We start from the raw sequence: 21966 nt of genomic DNA on the forward strand, positions 1-21966 counted from the left end.
CATTTAGGTCATGTAAGCCCTACCCCATCTGGGATCAAAGTCACTGTATTACTGTGTTTTGGTTCCATGGCTGATACAAGTTATAATCTGCCCACAAGCCTGAGGAAAAGAGAAAGGAGAAGTAGGACCGCAGGTGAGCCAAGATTCCAGATAACATTCAAAATCATCTTACCTGTCTTCCTGACGCTGGCCATCTTGGGAGCTACGGGTGAGGTGGGATGTTTGAATGTGAGTGTATGTGTATGAAGTTCAGTGGGAAAGTGGTATTAGCAGAGGGGCAGGGAAGAAGGGGGAAGATGGGGTATAAAAGCAGGAGATATTTTTGTGAGCAAGCAGGGTTATGCTTTCCTTGAGTTATATGCAAATGTATGGATCAAATTAAAATGCAGGTTGGTCTAATCATTTTCTCAAACTATATATGTCTAAACTAAATGGTACACTGGAAGAGAAAGTCCACCTTGTATGGGTGCTGAGAGTTGGAAACACATACATATTTTGATATCTGATCAGTGCTGATCCAAGTCATGGCAATAAGGAATCTGAAAGCTAACTGTTGAAGTTATGCTCCAAAGAGGTAGTAATTGAGTCTATATTGCTTCTTTACATTAGTTGTCCACAAAGTTGTCAGATTTAAAGCATATGTTTACATCCAGGAAATCAGTTTGATATTGTAAAGAGAGAAAAAATGCCATTAGGAGCTCTTGGAAATTCTCGCTGACCTCTAATGTTAACTGAGCTGCAGTAAATTGAGTAAATTTGCTAGTTTTCAATATAGAGGAATACTCTGTCTGCTTTTTGTGAACCAAGATCGTGTTTCTGACCTTTTTCTTGGTTCTACCTGAAGGGTTAGACAATAACATTCTTACTGGAATAAAAAATTCCTTAGAGGCTTTTTTGAGAATCCTTAACACCCTTCTCAGCACACCTTTTCTCTGGTGGCAAATGGCTGTACTGAACAAACAAAGCCTCATCACATTCCATACTCTCTCTTGTGGTCAACAGTGTCTCAATAATTTTCAAGTTCCATCAAATAATTGTTTTTACTGAAAGTAAAATTCCACTACATTTCATTTCGTTCCGTTTCATGTTTTTCCTTGAGTCTTTGTATGTACTATGCACTCTTAAGGCAGTAAGTAGGAAAAATGCATTATGAAACTGCTAGGTTCTAGAAATTAAATTGTTCAGGTTAATAGTGCTTCTTTATTAGTGGAAAGTATGCTTCATGCCCATAGAACAGTACATAGCATAACATGAAGAGAAAGCTACTAAAAAGCTGAAGATGGTGATAGGGACATGCACTAAATGGCAACCCTTTCAAATATGTTCATTTGAAACATTCAGAAAAGAACTAGACTTGCTCATGAAGCCAAAAACAGAGGTCAAAAGGCAGCAAATAAACAAGAACCTTTTCCACCTATGGGAACTTGTATTGGGAGATACAAGATAGAAAACCAGTCACACAACAGTATTTGTATGTGCTGGGAGAGTTTGAAAAGGATATAAAATTAATTTATAAAATACCTAAAGTATGGTCCTTCAGTGTTTTTATTCACATCTTCTACCCACTTAGCTACATTATAGTCTCTTTTGAACCATGGGTTTAAATACCTGCAGAAAGCAATGGAAGGAACAAAGAAAGCAGAACAAGATAGAAAATCTGAAAATACACAGCACAAGCTTAGCAAGGATGTTCTTCACCCTCTAAATGCAAGTGACTATGGCAAATAAACCAGGATGGATGCTGGGTGATTATGAGGCAGTCTGTACAACATGACAATTAACTCAGCTACAAGAAGGCTCAAGGCATTTTAGCATATATTCACCCTTTCAGGGAAAGCCTTTCCAGTGGTTTCCCAAAGTGAATCAGAAACTCTCTTTCAGAGTAATGTCAGCTGCCCCACCTCCGAAGGCTTTTTCCAGTCCACCACTCATTTGTCTCCTTGGCTTTCAAATGATAATGGGCCTTTCTGACAATACTCAGATGGCTGCAATTCCAACCTGGTGTTTCAGAATATAACATCCCAAGAACAATTAAAAGAAGCCAAGCTCTCTTTCCAGTATGAAAGGAAAGATTTTACATGGCTTCTGTCTCATTCCTGAGAGAAGATCCCAAGCTGGAGTTTAGGAGAAAGGTGATCCAGCTGGCTCTATAATGAGCAGAAAGGGTCCCACTCTTCTGATCCTGGAGCCCCAACACACAGTATGGACCCAGTAGGCCTCCATGATCTTGAGGTGGGTTTGGTAACTTAGGTGCAGCTGCCATTCCATCCTTCCTCCCCTTTGTGCACTTCACATTCATGTTTCCAGTAGGAAATGCCTCAGAAGCTGCCTTCTGAGTATCTGTGAGTGACTGTCAGAGGATAATGACCTTAGCTAACATTTTCCTGACGGATCTGACAAAGTCTCCATCAGAATTACTGCACAAAGGAAGATGTTAAAGGCAGTAAAATTATGAGTGCAAGAGTTTTTATATTTTTTTCCAGAGTTTCTTTTGATTTTTAACCCTGGAAGCCAAGCAAAAACACACCCTCTTAGAATATGCCCTTGTCAAATACATAAAGATTCAACAAATTCAGTCACAGAAGAATTTGGAAATTTTACACTGAGATTTCTCATTTAAAAGGTAACTTCCAGAGATACCACAGACAATGAAGATTTAAGCTCAGTAAAATGTTTAAAGTTATTTCAAAACAAACCAGGGGAAATTATAAAATACACTGCTTTTTTTGTGGTTAAAGTTTGCTTCTTGCCTCCATATTTAGTTTTTTGTCTTTGGGATTTTTTTGTAGATACATTTAAATCAAGATACATTTCCACAGTTATATAAACAATATTAGATTATATTTCCATAGTGCTTTCCCTCAAGTTTCCCTTTCCTTTTTAGTAATAACCAATGTACACTACAAAATAACATCGTCAGTTCCCTTCTGAGAGAAGGGCTTGCTTGCTTTTCATGCTTACAAGACCATTTTTGCTAAGATAGTGTCCGACTTGGGCACAACTCACACTTCTTTTTGCCTTTAGCCACAATCATTGCCAACTTGTGCTTTTGACATAGATAGCCAATTAAAACTTGCATAAAAATTTCTACTAAGACTCTGAACAAAAAGAAAAAAGTCAAAAAGCAAGTTACAGCCACACATAAAGGCCAGTGAATGCTCTGGCCTGGGGAAAACTGTAGAAGAAGCCCATGCAGCTGTTACCGGGTGAAACATAGCCGCACAGCAAACTGAGTCACCCACGGACAGTTGGCCACTTCCAGGAGGAGACATGTGTTCCTTTCACTGTCAATCTTAGAAGCTCCAAGGAACAGCCATGGCTGTTCCAAGAAACCTACAGCCATGTGGCCTGACTTGCATATGTCAGGCCTTTCTCTCCATGTCAGGGAGCATCTCAGAAAGCTGTGATCACTTCACGCTAGGTCACTGAAGAGAGCTCTCAATCGAGATTCCCTCTGGGGATGTGCCTATGAAAGTGTCTTCACAGTGGGCTTCCTAATAATCTCTAGGTCATGCTGGCTACAGTGATGAGATTTCATCACATTGAGATGCATCTGCCTACGTAGCTTGACTTGGCTTGTAGCGCAACATGCAAAAAAAAAAAAAAAAAAAAAAGCATTCAACAGGATAGGAGAGCCCTTTGTGTTCTCCAGAATGGAAAGGCAGAGGAAAATTAGCCGGTACTGGCTGGACCAGGAGCACCTCTGAGCAGACGTTGGGGGTCAGTCAGAGATCAAATGACTCTGCTCTCAGCCAAGGAAGGGACTTGGAGGGAGATTAAGTGGCAGCCCAGAATGAAGGGGCAGGTGGAGACTGACCTGTGATCCAGACTCCCTGTCTGGGGGCTGTCAGAGCCCCCTGAGCTTATGCCTTGGGATGGGACTGTCTGGGCGAGGGAGTGCCCAGGCTCAGGTGCTTGGGGCTCCCTCCTGTAAAAACACAATATATAATACAAAGTCTAAGCCAAAAACCTTTTGTTTTTATATCATGTACAACAGTGAGGATGATGCAAAAGCTTTGAGTGGAAGAACAATACAATAAACAAGGACTTTTTATAGCACAGTATGCATTTGTGGTGCAGTTTCTTTAATGAACTCATGTTTCATCATCCTTTGGGATGATCAGATACTAAAGGGAATGTTGAAATAATGGACCTGATAGTAACTCTTAACCTAAAAAAAATTTAAAAGATATGTTTGTGGTCATACTGCTCCTCTTATAAATCACACAAATGATATTGTTATATCAGATGCAATTGCAATTGTTTAATAAACATGGGAAGTATTTAAAAAAAAACTGTTGACATAATTCCTGACATGCTATGTGTTAGGATTTCTTTTAAGAAAAATAAAACAAAACTTAGTGTCTGTACAATAAGGTATATGAGAATGTGAGAAGTGGTCAGCTTCACAAACTTGGTTCCATTTAGCTTATATGGGTCATGTAACCAAATCTGAAAGTCTGAAAAATCTGAAAGCATCCTTAATACTTCTTCATAATGATGACTCCATTATGATGACTTATTAAATGCAGTAATTATCTCACAGGCAAGATTTCTCAAGGGCTGTCTACAGTATCATAATATTTGTTGCGTGATAAATAATTTTTGAAAAATAAGTGATTTGCTAGAAAATGTCACTAAACACCAAGTATTCCTTGGGTCCTAAACTTATAGTTTTAATACAATATTGGATATTTGGTGGTTGTTCACTTAGGAGTTTTCAAAGCCTTGTTACAGGAAATACTGTTAAAGCACTATACAGTTACACAAAGGAAGTCCTAAAGAACAATCCAGCAGTTTACCTGTACTCTTGTGAGCAACTGAGATAAGCTAAGAAGCTCTTACAAGGTGACCTCATGCAAAACAAATCAAACATTCCAAGAGTTTATCCATGATGAGCCCTAAAGCATCCAAGCGCTTTGGGAATGTATAAGATAAACTCTAACACATTAGTTATTTGTGATGGAGTTCTATGATGCCATTCTGGACCATGCAATGGTATCACTGGAACCTATTTATTGTTGCTAAGGTAACATATCCTCTAGTAAACTGACAAGCCACTTACAAGACAATACCGTCAGCAGGAAGCTCCAAATTTCAGGGCAATGTTATTGTCCTGGACTGAAAAAGGTAGGGTATATGATGGAAAAGCTAACATGAGTTTCTGACAGGCAGTGAACAAATATCTGCTATTCAGATTTTTTAAGTATTAAGGCATGAAGAAGCAATAGAGATCCAGGGAATAATCACTAACACTGCAGTGAGAAATAAGTAAAAAAAAAAAAAAAAAAAATTAGGTAGGTCCAAAAAGGATGGTTAATTAAAACCAGGTGGCAAGGTCCAGAAGAAAACTAAGGATGTGTTTTATTCCATGATGGGAGATAAAGATTTCAAGAAGCTTGGTTTTGCTTGATTTTTCTTAAGTGGAGAGACAAATTTGAAAAGTGTATGGTGTTTACCTCATTATAAATGACTCTAAATGTAACTGCTAACCCCATCTGACTTAAAAAAAAATATGGCTATCATTTTAAATACAGAGTGTTGCATTCAGTGACAATGATTCCGTTAAAGAGCAAGTTTAGGGAAATAACCTTTTAAATGTCCTCAGAAGGAAAATTTTAAAGGGACCCATATTCCAGTAGTCTGAGAGAATGCTTAGATGGCCATGAAGCCCTGGGACCGGCGGTTTCACACTGCGAGCAGCTCTCGTGCTCTAGTACAGTGGAAACTTCCGCCTGATGCTTCTAGGCTTTGTGAATATCGGGGAGAGGAAAGGTGACCCCTCTGAAATGGCTGGACCCCGGGCGATGAGAAGAAAGGAATGTTATCAAAATTCCCTTCAAACGGAACCAAAACACCACAATGGCAGGTTACTGGAGGACAAAGCCTGCAGCGAGGGTGAGACCCCCCACTATCAGGGGGTATTGGTATGGGCACAGTTGCGGAGATGCCTATGTAAAAGAGAAAAGCCATGGTTAATTTTAAAACAGCAAAATAAATAAATCAATAAATAAAAGGATTAAAAAGATAAAACCAAGACCCAGAGGCATGGTTTACAGTTCTTTGATGATCAGGTTAATTAACATTTCACACTAACTGCACAAGACCTTGCAGGGTCTTTTTCCATTAGAGGTTCAGACTTACTCAGTTGAATTAGACCGAGGTCTAAATCTTTTGCCTCTGATTTTCTTTCTGTTGCCTCCCAGGTTACCTGAAAAAGATGATTTATGGCTAGATTCGAATATTAAAAATAAAAAATTTCTGTGTGTTTAATTACACTGTATTTCAAGTGAATGCAATTCACAACAGCACCAGCCCAGAACAAAGGACTTCAGAGCACTGTGCAGCCTTCTCATATACCCAGTGCACTGGTGCTACCAAATCCCATCATTTCCCAACCAAGAAAAAAGAACCAGATTCTCTCATAAGAAATGTCCTCCTCTTTGTTGGAAGAAGAGCTGAAGAACTAATGAAAAAGAACAAGTCTTTACAACCAGGCACCATACAATATAGAATTAAGGTTATGTGGACAGATGGGTTCAGAATGCTGCCCTATACCTTGCCAAGAGTTACTCCGAGGTCGTCCATTTTCACAGATGTCTGAAATATGTTTTGTGTCTGGAATCCTTTCACTCCAAGAATGAGAAAGTCCATTTGACCTGAAATTGAAAATGTGTATATACTGTTCAAAAATATAATCAAATGAATGTTTTGAAATCAGTAAGCAACATTTCTAAGCATTACTGAGCATTAAAATAAATCAAGAAAGAAAAAATCTGAAATGAAAGAATGAAGAAAACATGAAAGTCTTCATGAAGAAGGCAGAATTACACAACATTCAATTTAAGAAAAGTCAAATACAATGGAACCCCATTACAAGAGTTTGTAATTGAAAAGGATCAGGATACTGTGCAAGCCAATTACATTCCCAAGAACCACACAGAGCAAATACACTATGTATTTCAGTTACATAATCCATGCAGCAAGAGTTATAATGGGGTCCCACCATAGATGTTTCTTAATTGTAAAGCAATGGCTTCCATTCAAGTATTATGAGAACATGGACTTCCAAGAGATTTCAGTAAGAATTGCTCAGTTGAACCTGGTTAACCTTTATCAAAGATTAAGCTTTATCAAAACCTAATATTTACGTTTTCTTAAACAATAAAATTATTTTCTGAGAATTGGCGTTTTTCTCCACTAATATGCACCCCTGCCCCTCCCAAATGCGGTACTGTTGGTTAACTATTCAATAACTGAATTGAGTCAGATGTTTATCATGGAGCTTTCTCTCATAAAGTCCATGTACCATTAAGCCCTTCTGCTCTTTGTGTCCTACCATCTTTAAATGAATTGTCTACAAGAAGCAAAATTTACACACCTACCTTGAACCACATAAGAAAAGCATTTTGACAATCTGCATATTCTTAGGAGGAATCACATAATTTGGTACAATATTTAACTGTTTAAAAGTCAAAACCCATTGAGATTTTGCTAAAATCTGGTAAAGATTCAAATCAATATTTTAAGCTCTTCTTGAAGTACTTTAGAAAATAGTGCTGTAATTTAAATCTTTTCCATATATCATTCCAGTTAATCGCTAAAAACATCTATTTTAAAAGGAACCTTCTACTGATGAATGAAAATAAATGGAACTCAGAACAATTATTATGTAATTCCCTAGATTTTTTACCATCATTTGCTAAGTATAAAGTAACTCCTATTTTGTACAAAAGAACAATAGAAATTCTCCTGGAATCTATTGATTTCTACATTTATTTACCATGTGATTTGATTTAAAATTAAATATTTGATCAAGAAAATATATACTGTGAGGATTTTAAGAAAAGATTATTCTCTTAGCTAAAAAGTACCCAGTGAACTAAAAGAATAAAATGCTTGAACATCCTCCTATAGAATTGTACTCCTTATGCAAAGACTAATAATTTAACTTTTAAATTCAAGCTATATTATCTGAGTAAAAACAATCCTTTATGCAGAGAACAGTTCCACAGCAGTTCCCAAATCTCACTAATTCCTTCAATTTTTTTTTCCTGATGTTTATAAAGAGTGAGATCCACTGCAGAATTTTTGCAGATTACTCTATTTAGAACTCCAGAAGAGATCATGTTTCTTCTCAATAAACTAGCAATTTCCCTTTCAGTCTATAAAGGAACTACTGTGCCCAAAGTATACATTACAGCCCTACCAACAATTTTAAAGAAAATCTTCCAGAGGAATATTTAAGTTTTTTTCAATGGGAATGAAGGTCTCATTTCCTAAAACATTCTATTTATTTCTTCTGTCAGCTGATTTTATTAAGCATTTATAAAGCATGCAGAATTTTAAATGGTCTTATATACCGTAAGACCATAGAGCAGAATACAGCCTTCAAGTTTAAGACATATAAATAATATATTAACCCCATCTGGACTGCTATACAACTTAAATATTAAAAATGCTTAAATTAATTTGGCAACCAGCTCTAAATTATAAAGTCTAGAATTAATCATTCCAGGAATGAAAGGCAAAATCATAATATTCAAATATATGATTCACAGAGAAGCAATTGTTTTTTCACAGCAAGCTTAGCTTTGATAAATTTAAAATTAAAAAAATTCAATGCAGCATTTATATTACCAATTTATTTTAACAACTGCTTTTACTGAAGCGTGACAGTAACCTTTTTCTTTGACTACCAAACATGACATAAAGCTCACCATTTAAAATACAATAAAATACTATGTGTAGTTTCTGAAGCAGTAGAAGAGCAAGATTGAAAAACCCTGGAGTTTCTATATAGACTTAGGGTTGTTATTTGCTTAGTTTTCTTTTGTTTGGTTTTCTGGCCTGATTTGTTAAACCACTGGTTCTGAGCATATGGCATTTTGAAGTAGAGTAATCAAAGAACAAAGGATACTATTTTTAACATTCAAGAAAGAAGGAAGAAGTAATCAAACCTGCTGCAAAATAATGAAATGTTCTGACTAATGGAATAATGTGTGATGGAACAGGTAGAAATCTGAAAATGCGACAGAAAAGCAGACCTCTTCTTAGAACTAGATGCTGAGTTTGTGCTGACTCCAGGAGGAATGTCGCTATAAAAAGAGTCGCCATCTCCAGGCTTTTTTACATAATCTCCCTGGGGTAACTGTCTAAGGCATAATAAACATTTCAAAGTCAGAAAACAAGACACACACATGAACACAGACATATACAAATATTATTTTAGGAAAAAAGAGGTAGGGATAATGATCTACATGAATCAAATCTATAACAACATGTAAGATTATTAATAAATGTGACAAGTTAAAGTCATTCTAATTGTAGAGGTCAGAAATGCAATCACTGAAGTCTTTACAATCTGGATTAATATACCCTTGCTTCAGGGGAAAAATATGAAACGATGAGGTTTTTCACTGTAACTTCATTACTCTTAGAGATGTTAATTGCCATTTTGTCTTTAAAAACAAACAAACAAAAAAAAAACCCTGGTGCTGAAGGAGACATATCAAGACAGACAGTCCTTGCCCAGATAAGGTATCCTTTTTTTCACTGTGATGTGTAAACTATTTGTAATTTCTAAATACTATAAATGTGATCTTAATTTGGCCTTAAAAGAATTGATTGATTTCTAAACTGTTCTATAATTTAATCCAAATAAATTATTTGAATTCTCTATTCAATCTGGGGCCTCACTATTCATTTAGCAGAAATATAAAGAAATCAAAAGAGATTCAAATGTCAATCAAAAATGTAATTCTATTAACTGCACGCTAGAATACGTAAAGGAAGATAATTTAGCAAAAGGAAGAAAGAGTTGAAAAATAATGGAATTCTTGTTGACACTATAGAAAGATACTTATAGGTGGCTGGTGGATGACCTCAATTCTTTATCTCCAACAAGGGAAAATCTACACAGTCTGCACTATTACCGACTCCGTTCGCTCTGATTCTGAATTAACTGAGATTGGAACATATTTTTATTATTTCTGCTAAGGGAACAGGGTAGAAAACTTTAGATAGAATCTGATTTTTTGCCAGTGCATGACCCCCCAGACAGGCATGGCTAATAAAATTTTACAACTGACATAAAGCACCTATATTAACTTGTGTGATCTACCTCCCCTTTAAGGAAATCAAATTTCTCATTAGATTTGTATGTAGGATTAATATAATTCTTTGATACATATTCTTTCAAAATATTTGTGACTTCAGATCATAAATATAATATTTTTTCCCAGTATATTATGAAACATTAATTTTATAGAAAAGACATGTAATTCCTATATTTATACTGTTAATAACACAAATGATATATCTGTTTATGGAAGAGATCTTTAACTGTCTGGAATCATATTTTCTGTCTTGCCTCCTATCAGTAAAATGCTCTATCAATTTTTTGAAAAATAAAAATAATCAAAGTTTTGTTAAGTTGCCTCAGGTAGGAAAATTGCCTTTTGTAGCATATCAGTACTTATAAAAGAATGCCAAAGAACATCCCATTAACATTACATTTCCAATAATAATCTTTATGGTTAACAAGTCATTTTTGTCACTGTTACCTTTAATGATAATTTTTATAAGCTGATGAGCTGTGCCTCACTAAATTCAAATTTATACTTGCTCTGTTGTGTCTGACTCTTTGCAACCCCATGGATTGTATCCCGCCAGGCTCCTCTGTCCACGGGAATTCTCTAGGCGAGAATACTAGAGTGGGTTGCCATGCCCTCCTCCAGGGAATATTCCCAACCCAGGGATCGAACCCAGATCTCCTGCATTGCAGGCGGATTCTTTACCAACTGAGCCACCAGGGAAGGCCAAGAATACTGGAGTGGGTAGCCTATCCCTTCTCCAAGGGATCTTCCTGACCCAGAATCAAACCAGGGTCTTCTGCACTGCAAGTGGATTCTTTACCAGCTGAGCTACTAGGGAAGCCCATAAATTCAAAGCAAATAAATACAAGTTGTGACTTTACTTGACTTTGCACCCAAATTACTCTTTCTTTACATGGTTCTGGCATTCAGGCATTTACCAAGGGTTCACTTATCTGAGACTGCAGGCTTAAATGGACTGCTTTTCACAATGGATGGGGCTCAATGGTTTTGCCTGTTGTTTAGCTAAGCATCGTTTACAAATCCTTCAGTGTAATTTCTCTGCAGTCCATGTTCATCTTTTACGCTGCACACAAACATCCTAAATGCTACACACGTCATAAACTATGGGCTTCAGTCAAAGGGTTGAAAGGAAAGTTTAAGTGCAGTGAACTTTGAGGGGCATGGCTTTGCTTTTATCATCCCAGGCAAACTAGACTCTTCTCTATCTCCACCATGAAGTCTTCGAAATAAAGAAATTACACTTCATTCTTAAAATTCCACAAAGAAGGCATGTAACTCCTTCACACAGTAAATGCATAAAAATGTTAATAATAGCAGATGATAGACTTTGTTAAAGATCTTTTAATACTATTTAACAGCCTTCACTATCCAGAAATTTATTCTTTTTTCAATATCTAATTATATATTATTATAAACCTACTTCTCCTGATTAATCTTTAGTGAAGATAAGAGAATATCAGGTCCCTATGATCAATAAAATACTACTTCATCATTTGTTATAAAAGACCATAAATGACCAAGTAAGTGATAGCTTTAAATGTGTTAAAACTGAATGTGTTTTTCTAGTCTTTATGCTTTTCTTCCTAAATTTTACTAGTTTCATAGAATTTTGGAATTAGGTGGCCTGATCAGTACTAAGTTTTATAATGGAAAAATTACCTCAAATTTCCCACATCACAAGCAAATATTTTAGACATGTGAATGAATTTTCTATAAATAATAACCAAAAGAAGATAAAACTTATTTAGCTAAATTATTTTTCCTCAAAAAAGATTCCTGTTGTAAGAGAAGTCTGGTCTTTCCTTAAAGGGTCTGCTGAACCATAATATTTAACTTAATAATCCTTACACATACTCAAAATAAGATCACAATGAAAAAAATTAAGTCTTAACCTTAAGACTGAAGGAGGCACTTTTCCAAAGCTTTGTTGGTGTCCGGGCTGTCTGCTATTGGAATTGTCACATTGCTGTCTGAAGAAATGTTGTGTACTGTGTACTAAGTCACATTGACAGATGCATGAATATCACTATAATAATATTAAAAAAACTAAAAAGCTAAGAAAGTCTTGGGGAAAAAAAGGAGGGAGGTTTACAAGCAGAAAGTAAAGTGGCTAAAACAGGTAAGAGAGAGAAAAGAAATGGGGAAGGGGGTTTCTGCTTGAGGTACGGATCAGGAAGATATGAACTAATTATTTATTCTGATTCATATTATTTATGTTCAACAATGTATGTTCATTTCAGACAAAAGAATATTGCACCTGAATAAGGATGCTTTATAAATCCAAGTTTAATGTTTTATAAATCCAAGTTTAATGAATTCAATTTAACTTGAATTAAATCCAAGTTTAATTGCACCTGAATAAGGATGCTTTATAAATCCAAGTTTATTTATTGCTATTTGCAAAACTGCCTGAAAACTAAAATTCAAACTTCTGATTCTTATTGCAAAGCATACAGCTGCTAACTCCTAAAGCAATTATGCTAAAATAGAAGCAATAGCATCAACTGAAAAATAGATGGAAGGCTTCCTTCCTGGAGATTTTAAAGAAAATGATCAATAGTCATCCTTCTAACTAGATGATATCTGAGAATTCTCCTTGGCGCCTCAGTCCCATGGCTCTACCCTTCACAAGATGACACTGGCAGACTTATATTTATTTATTTTTGCCATGTTCACAGCACTTGGAATCCTAGTTCCCCAGCCAGGGATCTAACCTCGCCCCCTGCCCTGGACCGCCAGGGAAGTTACCAACCCTGGCAGATCTAAAGTGATATAATTCATGTATGAAGTTCTGTCTCCCAGAATGGGGTTTCTATCTTTTATTAGGCAGCTTATAAACAAAAAGAAAAAGAAAAAAAGGGCTTGCTTCTAATTTTTTTGCCAGATGTGAAATTAAACCTATCACACATTCCTTCAATATAAAGAAAACCTGGGGGACACATTCTCTGGTGGGACAATTTACCAGGTTATCAGGTTTCTTCACTGAATTACTTGCCTGACATTTCCAGTCATTTGAAAGTTAAGCTGAGTTTGGCATTTCTGAGCCATCGTATCATTAATTAAAGAATCTCATAACTGGCTACATACTTAATACGTATTTAGTGTCAAAGCAAAGCTGTATGTTCACCAATGCTTTCACACCAGGATGTGTGGGCCTCACTCATGTCAGGAATGCTGCCTTTCTCTTTAAGGACAACCATACCTACCTATCTCTTTCATCTGAGGATTAGAGAAACACAAAGTCTTCAGAGACCACATATCAATAACTTTCCTTACTAGAAAGCTTCACAGATTACAAAGAACTTTGTCTGCATTTGGAATTGGGGAAAGTTTAAGTGATTTCCCAAGACCACATACTAGCAGGTAGATTTCTGATTCATTCTTGATTGGTCTTCCCACCATGGAACTTCAGAGCAAAACTTAATTTAAATGCAACTCAAATTTTTTATTTCTATTCTCTGGCATCCTTTGGAATTGGGCATATCTTTATTGGAATATCTTCAGATATTTTCACATGATTGTAAATTTCCTTATGTAGGCTTTGGTCCATTGGTCTTATCACCGTTTCTATAACCACTAAGATACATTCTAATAAAAGACAGTCCTTCAGAAGGAGGACTTCCTGATCTAAAGTTCATTCCTTGCAGCTTCTCCATTTTAACAATTATTATATAACCCTATATAATACCTGGAAAATCCCATGGACAAGAGGAGCCTGGTAGTCTACAGTCCATGGGGTTGCAAAGTCGGACACGACTGAGTGACTTCACTTTTTTCATATAACTCTAAGATTCATTAGCTACAGACAATCATAAGGGCAAAAATAAATAAAATTTGTGCTAAAATATATTAAAAAAATAGTATCTGCTGAAAAGTGACAACTCTCAAAATATGAACTAGACTTCAAAGAGTGTCCAGATTGATGAAATGGTGACTCAGTATTCATCATATACTGATAATACTCCCAGGATTACCAGGAGGCATGAAATTACATCAGGCACAAAAAAGAGATTTCTAACAAAAATTTTCTTAACTGTACCTATGTATATATTGAGTTAGAATCAGAAATTGGTGCTCAGGTTTACATATTTACCATTTGTTTTTGTAATGTGGACAATTCCTTTATTCTGGAGAATACCCCTGGTGAGAACACATCTTAGAGCACACCATAACAATTTTGCTTATGTTACGTATTTATGACACTGTGCTTTCCTTTTCAAATAGTCAGCAACATTAAATTATACTACAGACTTAATTCTTACAGAAATGGAGCTAAATCACCAGTTTTTGATCTTTGCACTATAATTTTATTTTTCACTGGTGAAAGCCATCAAACTTACATTTCTGGTATAACTGACCAACATCTACCCAACAGAAAACATAAATAGCTTTGGCTCTTCTTCAGTGTTTTTTGGACACAGAGTTTAAAACATGTCACAAAGAAGTCTATTTCCTTTATTTAAATAATTTTGTTTCAATTTTACTTTCTCCATTAATGATAGAAGTCAGTGACTCTAGAGCAAGGTCATTATTTTCTAATATCAATGGCTAACTGGTCAGGATCTCAATGGGTACCCTGTGGGTACCACTTATGGCTAAAACCTTATACAGATTTTAAATTATAACATAGAAAGAAACAGAACAAAGTTTAAAATTCTAGTTTGTGAAAAATAAAATAAAAGCTGTGGCGAGGGTCTGATAAAGTGTCACATTTATTGCATCTTATTTCTAATCTGCCTCAGACATTTCCTACAATTGTGGGAAGTTAGGAGCCTGCATAGGCATCTTGAGTCCAAAACTAGTACTATATGATGTGGTCTTAGATGGTCAATTTCCAGTGTATTTTAATTTTTTGGTATCAATAGTTAATAGCAATTATAAGTTTTTAAATGTGAAAAGTGAGGAGTGTATCTCAACATGGGCTAATTTAGATTTAGAAAAAATAGGCAAGTTTTATCCAACTACATGAATGCTTTATCTCTTTAGACACTGCTGGCTAAACATAGATTTTAAGGTTATATGAACAGAGTGCCTGACATTATGGGGCTTTTTATTAAAAAAAAAAATTGTGCAGTAGGCAATCAGAGATTATTACTATGCAAATCACTTCTTTCAAAACCTGTACAATTATCTGTAAAAAAAAATTTTCTTATACAGAGATAAAACAGATTCCTCAAATGCCAAGATGCTCTCCTGATCACAAAACTGTGCCTATATAAATTTTATCATTTATTAATGAAAGTTAGTAAAATAACAACAATCACTAAAAATAAATTCCTTTAGACATCATTGGGCAAGAAAAGTGTTATAAATGTGAAGAAAAGCCAATCAACTAATGTAAACAAAGGTGACACCTTAACATACAGGAATTTTGTTTTAGGTAGGAAAAAATCAACTTCTAAATATATATTACTATAAAAGTAACACAAATAAGAATGACTAATTATAGTTTTGTTGGATGACAAAACCATTAAAACTAAATAATGATAGATCTATTTTAAACTAACACATTCCACAGCAACAGTACTAAAATGATCATTTCAAGGCCATGAAAAATCAAGATTAGTTTATGACCACTACAACATAAAAACAAAAGTAAACTTAATTTATAACAGTATGTATGAATTCCAAAGATGATAACAAGATTTAAACCTTTTGGTTTTCAGTTGTTTTTTCAGATTATTCTTATCACATACCTCTGCTCTCGATAGTTTCTTTTTATGGACAAGAAGAGAGAGAGAGAGAAAGAATTAGTTACCTAAAAAAATACGTTAAGAAAAATCACTAAACATAAAAGCATTTGATGAAAGATCTCCACTAGAATTTTTAATTGCAGAATTAAAATGAAGATCAAAAACACAGTATCCCCCTCTCTCTCTCTCTCTCTGCCTCACACACACACACACACACACACACTCTCACATACACAAATTTCACTTCATCTTTTGAAGAAATGACACCAAAGGGTTAGTGATAACATTTTCAAGTAACCATTGTTTAACAGCATAAAGCTTCAGTTATTAAAAAGTAATTGTTTCAACTGTATCATATTAAACATTTAGTAATGTCCTAAAGTCAACCTTATTTCAAATATAGGTTTTCAGACATGCACATTGATTTAAATAAGGAAACTAGTCAAGTTACTTATATATACTAAATGCGTTTTCATGCAAATAAAAATTATAATTCATTCTTTTTGGAATATATGCCACAAACTAGAGCTCGTCCTAAGAATTTCAAATATGAAAACATAAATGTACATCAGAACATTTTGTGTAAGATAGAATGAGCATTCACAGCTGTCATGGACCTCCTATGTCATCACTACTTACTCACTGAAGTTTCACTGAAAGCAACAGTGGTGATACTTTGTTTAAAGTCTCCTAAAATAAAATTGCATGAGTTTCAGAATAAATCGTTCTGAAACAAAAATGTGTTCTAGAGAGTGCGGTAAGGAGGTGCCAATAATTTTTAATTTTTAAATAAAACAAGCTAATTTCAAAATTTCTATCCTGACCTAACTAGCTGTCAGTATTTTGAAGACTTGTTGGAAGGTCAAGCAACTAACAGGTAGGCTCCTCCTTCCAAGATCAAGGCTAATGTTGCTGTATAGATTTTGTTTGTAGCACCTTTACCTACCAATCTATTCCATGAATTCTCTGGGCATCTTTCTTAATAATGAGCTCATGAGGGTAAAAGTGCCAATTTTATATTTAATATTTTTCATTCCTGAAACTATCATATATGGGAGAAAAATAAGCCAAAATGTTTCAATTCAACATGTTCTACTTTTTATCCCCTCAATTTGATTACCTGAGTGACCCACCAGTTACAAATGAGTATTCCTCATTTCCTATTCTTTCTATTACCCCAAGACTTGGAGAAGGCGTAGAAAGTTTAATTGGAAGGATTAATGAGAAAATGAATTCTCAAGTCCTAAACTCGCTTGGCATTTTAAATAGAATACATGAAACAGCATATTCACGAATTTAATTACTGTACATTTCTACATCCTTATTCTATTTTTATACAAATTCTGAATAAATGTAGTAACATTAAAACTTTCATCATTCGGGTTCAAATTATTTGTGAAGAGAATACTGTATATGAACAAGATTCTGCAAAGTACATATATTCAGAAACAAAAAAGTGAAACCACTTAAATTTCATAAAAATAAGAAATGATATACAGAAAGAAATATTTTTCATTCTAATCAGTAAAGCAAACAGACACAGATAATTTCATTAGCAGTAGGATTAGATGTTCAGGTTTCAAATTTTTGAAAGGGTAATTTTTTCCAAGATTGTAAACATGAAATATCAGTTTGCATCAGTAGGTGGCAGAAAACTAACAGAACTAACAGTTTGCTTTCCCTCTAGCATGACCAAATGAAATCACTGAGCTACTTCAAAATAGCAGTGTTTGTGATGGCAACTACTACATGAGCCTTGCACAAGGGAAGTCAAGGAAATAGTGTGACGCCAAGATAGGGCTAATTCACCTTAGGTATAAGGAGAGCTCAAACAATATATGTACAGAAAAGCCTTTCTTTCAGACATATAATTTTATACTCCAAATTATGCTGAAATCAGCTGGTGCAAATATAAGCATGCAAAGTGCCAAACGATCTGCACATTAAAGAGGCATTTGCTATACTATGCTAGGCCATATTAACTACATTATGCTAAACTTTACCCTGCTGTCTGTGCTATCTGTTAACACAGCCTTGCACAAATGTCTCTCTGCATTTTAGTATTCACAACATAGAAAGTTTATCCTGGCTGTCAACTAATTACTCTCTCTTTTCAGCCAAAATAACTTCAATGTTTTGACCTCACAGCCAGCAAGACCCATATACTAGTTTACAGAGGTGTCTTTTAATTCAGTTGGATTAAAACCATGTCAGGCAGTGATAATAGTAATAACAAATGATTATATACACTATGCTAGTCAATGCCTAGTCAAAAAAGTTTGGTTCATTTAAGTTTCATTTTATTAAACATAAGTTATTTGAATACTAAGGAAACTTTTCACATCATAAGTTGAAGTACTTAATAAGGGGAATGAGCACATTAAGTACACAAAAAGTCTGCAATGTGTGAAGTCATTTACTTAGCTAAATGCTAAGGGGATCCAATCTTCAAAAGTTACATAATGTGTAACTTTTTAAATCTTGCACATAGAACCAAAGAATTGTAAGCTGAACTTTAAAGCTTAAGAATTAGGTTTCTAAAAGTTGTAACTAATAGTTGAATTTTAATTTTAACACGTCTCTGAAGAGTTTTTCCTTCCCACAAAACACTCACATATATAACAAATAACATTCTTCACATTGGTTGGGGAGAGGTTTGGCTCTTGGCAGGATCCCTGCTCTTAGCAGGAAGCACTAAGGAGCAGATCCTGCTCTTGATCTTGTTGATATCACCCTTGTCACTAAACTCTATGCTCTCTAATACACTATCCTGCCTAGATGTGGGGGAATGGGTTTAAGTCAAGAGAATCTGCATCACTAAAGAGCCAACCAACACAGCCTTTGTATGAGACACGATTTAGATTGATTTTATTTCATGTAATGGTTTTAAAATAAATTCAATATTTTTAGAATAGATGGGAGTTAATCTCAAAATTTTAAAAATGATTAATTATTGTTACCTCTAATCATGCCAAGGATCATTATGGATTGAATACTGAACCAGACTGATTTTCACTGCAGGTTTATTTATCCAATGATACAAAAATTTCTAGAATCATTTAGATAAACATTTTAAAGTACAGTTTGACAGTAATATACTGAGCCATTTCACTTACTTATAGCCCCATGCAGTGATTCCTAATATGAGGGCCAGCACTAAAATGGTGCCAGCAATTATGCCTATTATAATATTGGTACCAGCAACACCTGAGGGGAGAAAAGAAAAAATGAAGATCAGTGAATACAGCTGAAATTTTGATATAAAATTCTTCCAGGAACTTTATTCTCCAGAGTAAAGATCATCACACTAATAACATTTGTTTTAAAAAGTGAGCATTTTTTGCTTTATACAGTTTTAATTTTAGAGAAGCTTTTTCCCAAATTTTACTTATGTATTCAGATATAATTGTGACAAAACACTATATTAGTTTCAGGCATATGACAATGATTTTATATTCCTATATATATTGAAATTAAAAGTAGGTATTTTTAAGGGAAGAGAAATCAACCATAACTTAGCAATTCGATCAATTGTTTTTCAAAAAATAATTATTTGTGTATGTTCCCTTTCAATTCTTGTCCAAGCGCATTTTGAATGGTTTTATTTTCCATGTATTTTTCTGGAAAATATAATGAGGTCATTGAACTAAAATAAAGAATAAAGATAAGGAGAAGACAGGAGTATCACTATATAGCAGAATACCCCTGGGGAGGAATACTTAGAAATCATATTTTGGACTCCAACCTCTTCCCTAGAAATTCTAGAAATGTTATTGTTCTTATCACTCCATCTTCACAACCAATATAAGGTCCTTATTTTGTGTGATACTTTGTCTGTGTAAATATAAGCTTCTAAAGGGAGAAAACATGGCTACAGATGGTCAGGTGGTTTACATGATGAAAGACTGTAGTTCCCAGTCTTGCCAATAATGACTGTGGTGTCTGGGGAAAACAATGGAAAATACAGAGTCAGGTGAGCTGGAGACTGGTGCTGATGACCTGTGAGAGCGAGGATGCACCTGACTGGCAGGGGGCCAGGGCAGGGCTGGAGGTAAGGACCAGGTGATGGTGCTGTTGTGTCCAGCAGCAACAATGGTCAGACAGGCTGCGATGCAATTCTTAAGGGATCTCAGCAGTGAAAGGGGCCCAGTGAGTCAAAGGACTAGACAGCAAGCACTAGTAAAAGCCCAAGAGTGAAAAACGCAGGCTGGAGGCCTGCCTGGCTCCTGGCGCTTGGCTCAGAAGACCTGTTTGGTTGATAAAGACTTATACCCCATGTTGAATCGTAGCGCTCTCACCCAGGGCAGCTTAGTTAGCTCTTTGTCTGCTGCACTCCTGAGGAATCAAAGGCCATAATCATGGATGACTGGAACAGATTCCAATTCCCCATGACGGAGTGGCAGCCTCTCTATCGGGGAGCCCTCAGGAGTCACATGGGACAGCGGGGCTCAGACATCCAGGAGACTGGCCGACTCCACCCTGCCCCGGTCATCTGTGGGATAGAGGGTGCAGATACCAGAGGACCCCTGGAGCCCTGGGATTTTCCCACTCTAAGACCTAGCCCATCTCCCCTTCCTTTCTTTCCAGAGATTTAACATGCGTGAGTGCTTAGTCACTCAGTCATGTCTGACTCTATCCAATCCTTTTAACTAGCTTGCCAGGCTCCTCTGTCCAGGAAATTTTTCAGGTAAGAATGCTGGGGTTGCCATTTCCTCCCTCAGGGGATCTTCCCAACCCAGGGACTGAACCAGCATCTCCTGTGTCTTCTGCATTGCAGGCAGATTCTTTACCCACTGAGCCATGGGGAAAGCTCCAGAAATTCAACAGGAATCAATAGACCCTGGGAAGGAGGGCAGGAGGAGAAAGGGACGACAGAGAATGAGATGGTTGGATGGCATCAGTGACTCAATGGACATGAGTTTGAGCAAACTATGGGAGATAATGAAGGACAGGGAAGCCTGGCATGCTGTAGTCCATGGGTCACAGAGTCAGTCATGACTGAGCATCTCAACAACAACAATAAACTCAAATGCTAGTCCTGATTACTTCTAAGTAATAGTATGACTTTTGACAAGCCAGTTAAATCCACAGACCTGAAGAGGCTTCTTTCTGCATTAAGTGCAGGAACCAGCCCCACAACCATCGCTAAGACTTAGGATTTTGAAGATGACAAAATCCTAATCGCTCTGTGAGTTTTATTATGAAAGTCACATTGATTAATACATTTAACCTGTATGGATGATTAGAATACAAATAATAATTTTCTCATTCTTTGGAGCTGAATGGACTTCAGGACTTGAACATTATTTTGTGCAGAAGAATACTCAATAACAAAATGATAAAAACAGTTTCAAAAGGGACATTCATCTTCAATATATGTTTTATTTCCATTATCTGCGTTTAATTTCTACTTCTCCATTTGGGCCACTCTTGCTTTTAGAACTACACCTGCTGCTTCTTATCCATGTCAAACCCCTTCCAGGCACCTTGGCCAAGGTTACTACTTCTAGAATTACCCACAGTAGAGGCTACAGAACTGGAGTTTAATATAGATGTGGTTATTTAAGAGAGAATATTAAAGTTAACAAAATATTTTTAATATCAACTCAAATTTTTCCTCATTTACTTAGTCCCAGTATATAAAGAGTATAAAATATAAAATCATACACTTAAAAATTTTGGCTACTTTCTTGATTTAAAAGAAATACTAGGGGTTCCCTGGTGGCCCAGTGGTAAGGAATCTGCCTGCCCATGCAGGAGACACAGGTTTGATCCCTGGTCCAGGAAGATTCTATAAGCCACGGAGCAACTAAGCCTGTTCACAACAACTATTGAGCCTGTGTTCTAGAGCTCGTGCTCTGCAACAAGAGAAGCCACCACAACGAGAAGCCCACACTCTGCAACTGGAGAGTAACCCCCGCTGAGCACAGTTAGAGAAAGCCCATGCACAGCAACAAAGACCCAGCACAGCCAATAAGTAAAAATCAAATTATATTTTTAAAAGATGCTAGGATTTGTTGTCAGCTCCAAATAAGTACAATACTTGGAAAATATCAGTCTGATATAGAACAAGATATGGCTAAATCAATAGACTAAGTCATATTCAATATTTCATATTACACGATAATGGAAATAATCGGTTTCATAATGAGGGC

General features: G+C 35.9%; 1 protein-coding gene across 7 annotated transcripts in view; it reads right to left on the bottom strand.

Moving 5' to 3' along the window:
• The window catches only part of ADAM22 (ADAM metallopeptidase domain 22), a 235337-nt gene that overhangs the window by 11277 nt on the left and 202094 nt on the right, over window positions 1–21966 (bottom strand). The window contains exons 25-30 of one of the 7 annotated variants that reach the window (XM_018047061.1): window positions 18928–19018; window positions 15815–15832; window positions 9048–9155; window positions 6559–6659; window positions 6145–6211; window positions 3818–3928 (exon numbers count right to left, since the gene is read on the bottom strand). In XM_018047061.1, coding sequence (XP_017902550.1) covers window positions 3818–3928; window positions 6145–6211; window positions 6559–6659; window positions 9048–9155; window positions 15815–15832; window positions 18928–19018 — 496 coding nt within the window. Of the gene's footprint in view, window positions 1–1521; window positions 1609–3817; window positions 3929–6144; window positions 6212–6558; window positions 6660–8960; window positions 9156–15814; window positions 15833–18927; window positions 19019–21966 lie in introns of all 7 variants that reach the window. The other 6 variants (XM_018047060.1, XM_013963374.2, XM_018047063.1 and 3 more) reach the window with 6 other exon arrangements.

This window comes from Capra hircus, chromosome 4 (assembly GCF_001704415.2).
Source record: "Capra hircus breed San Clemente chromosome 4, ASM170441v1, whole genome shotgun sequence".
Classification (NCBI taxonomy): Eukaryota; Metazoa; Chordata; class Mammalia; order Artiodactyla; family Bovidae; genus Capra; species Capra hircus.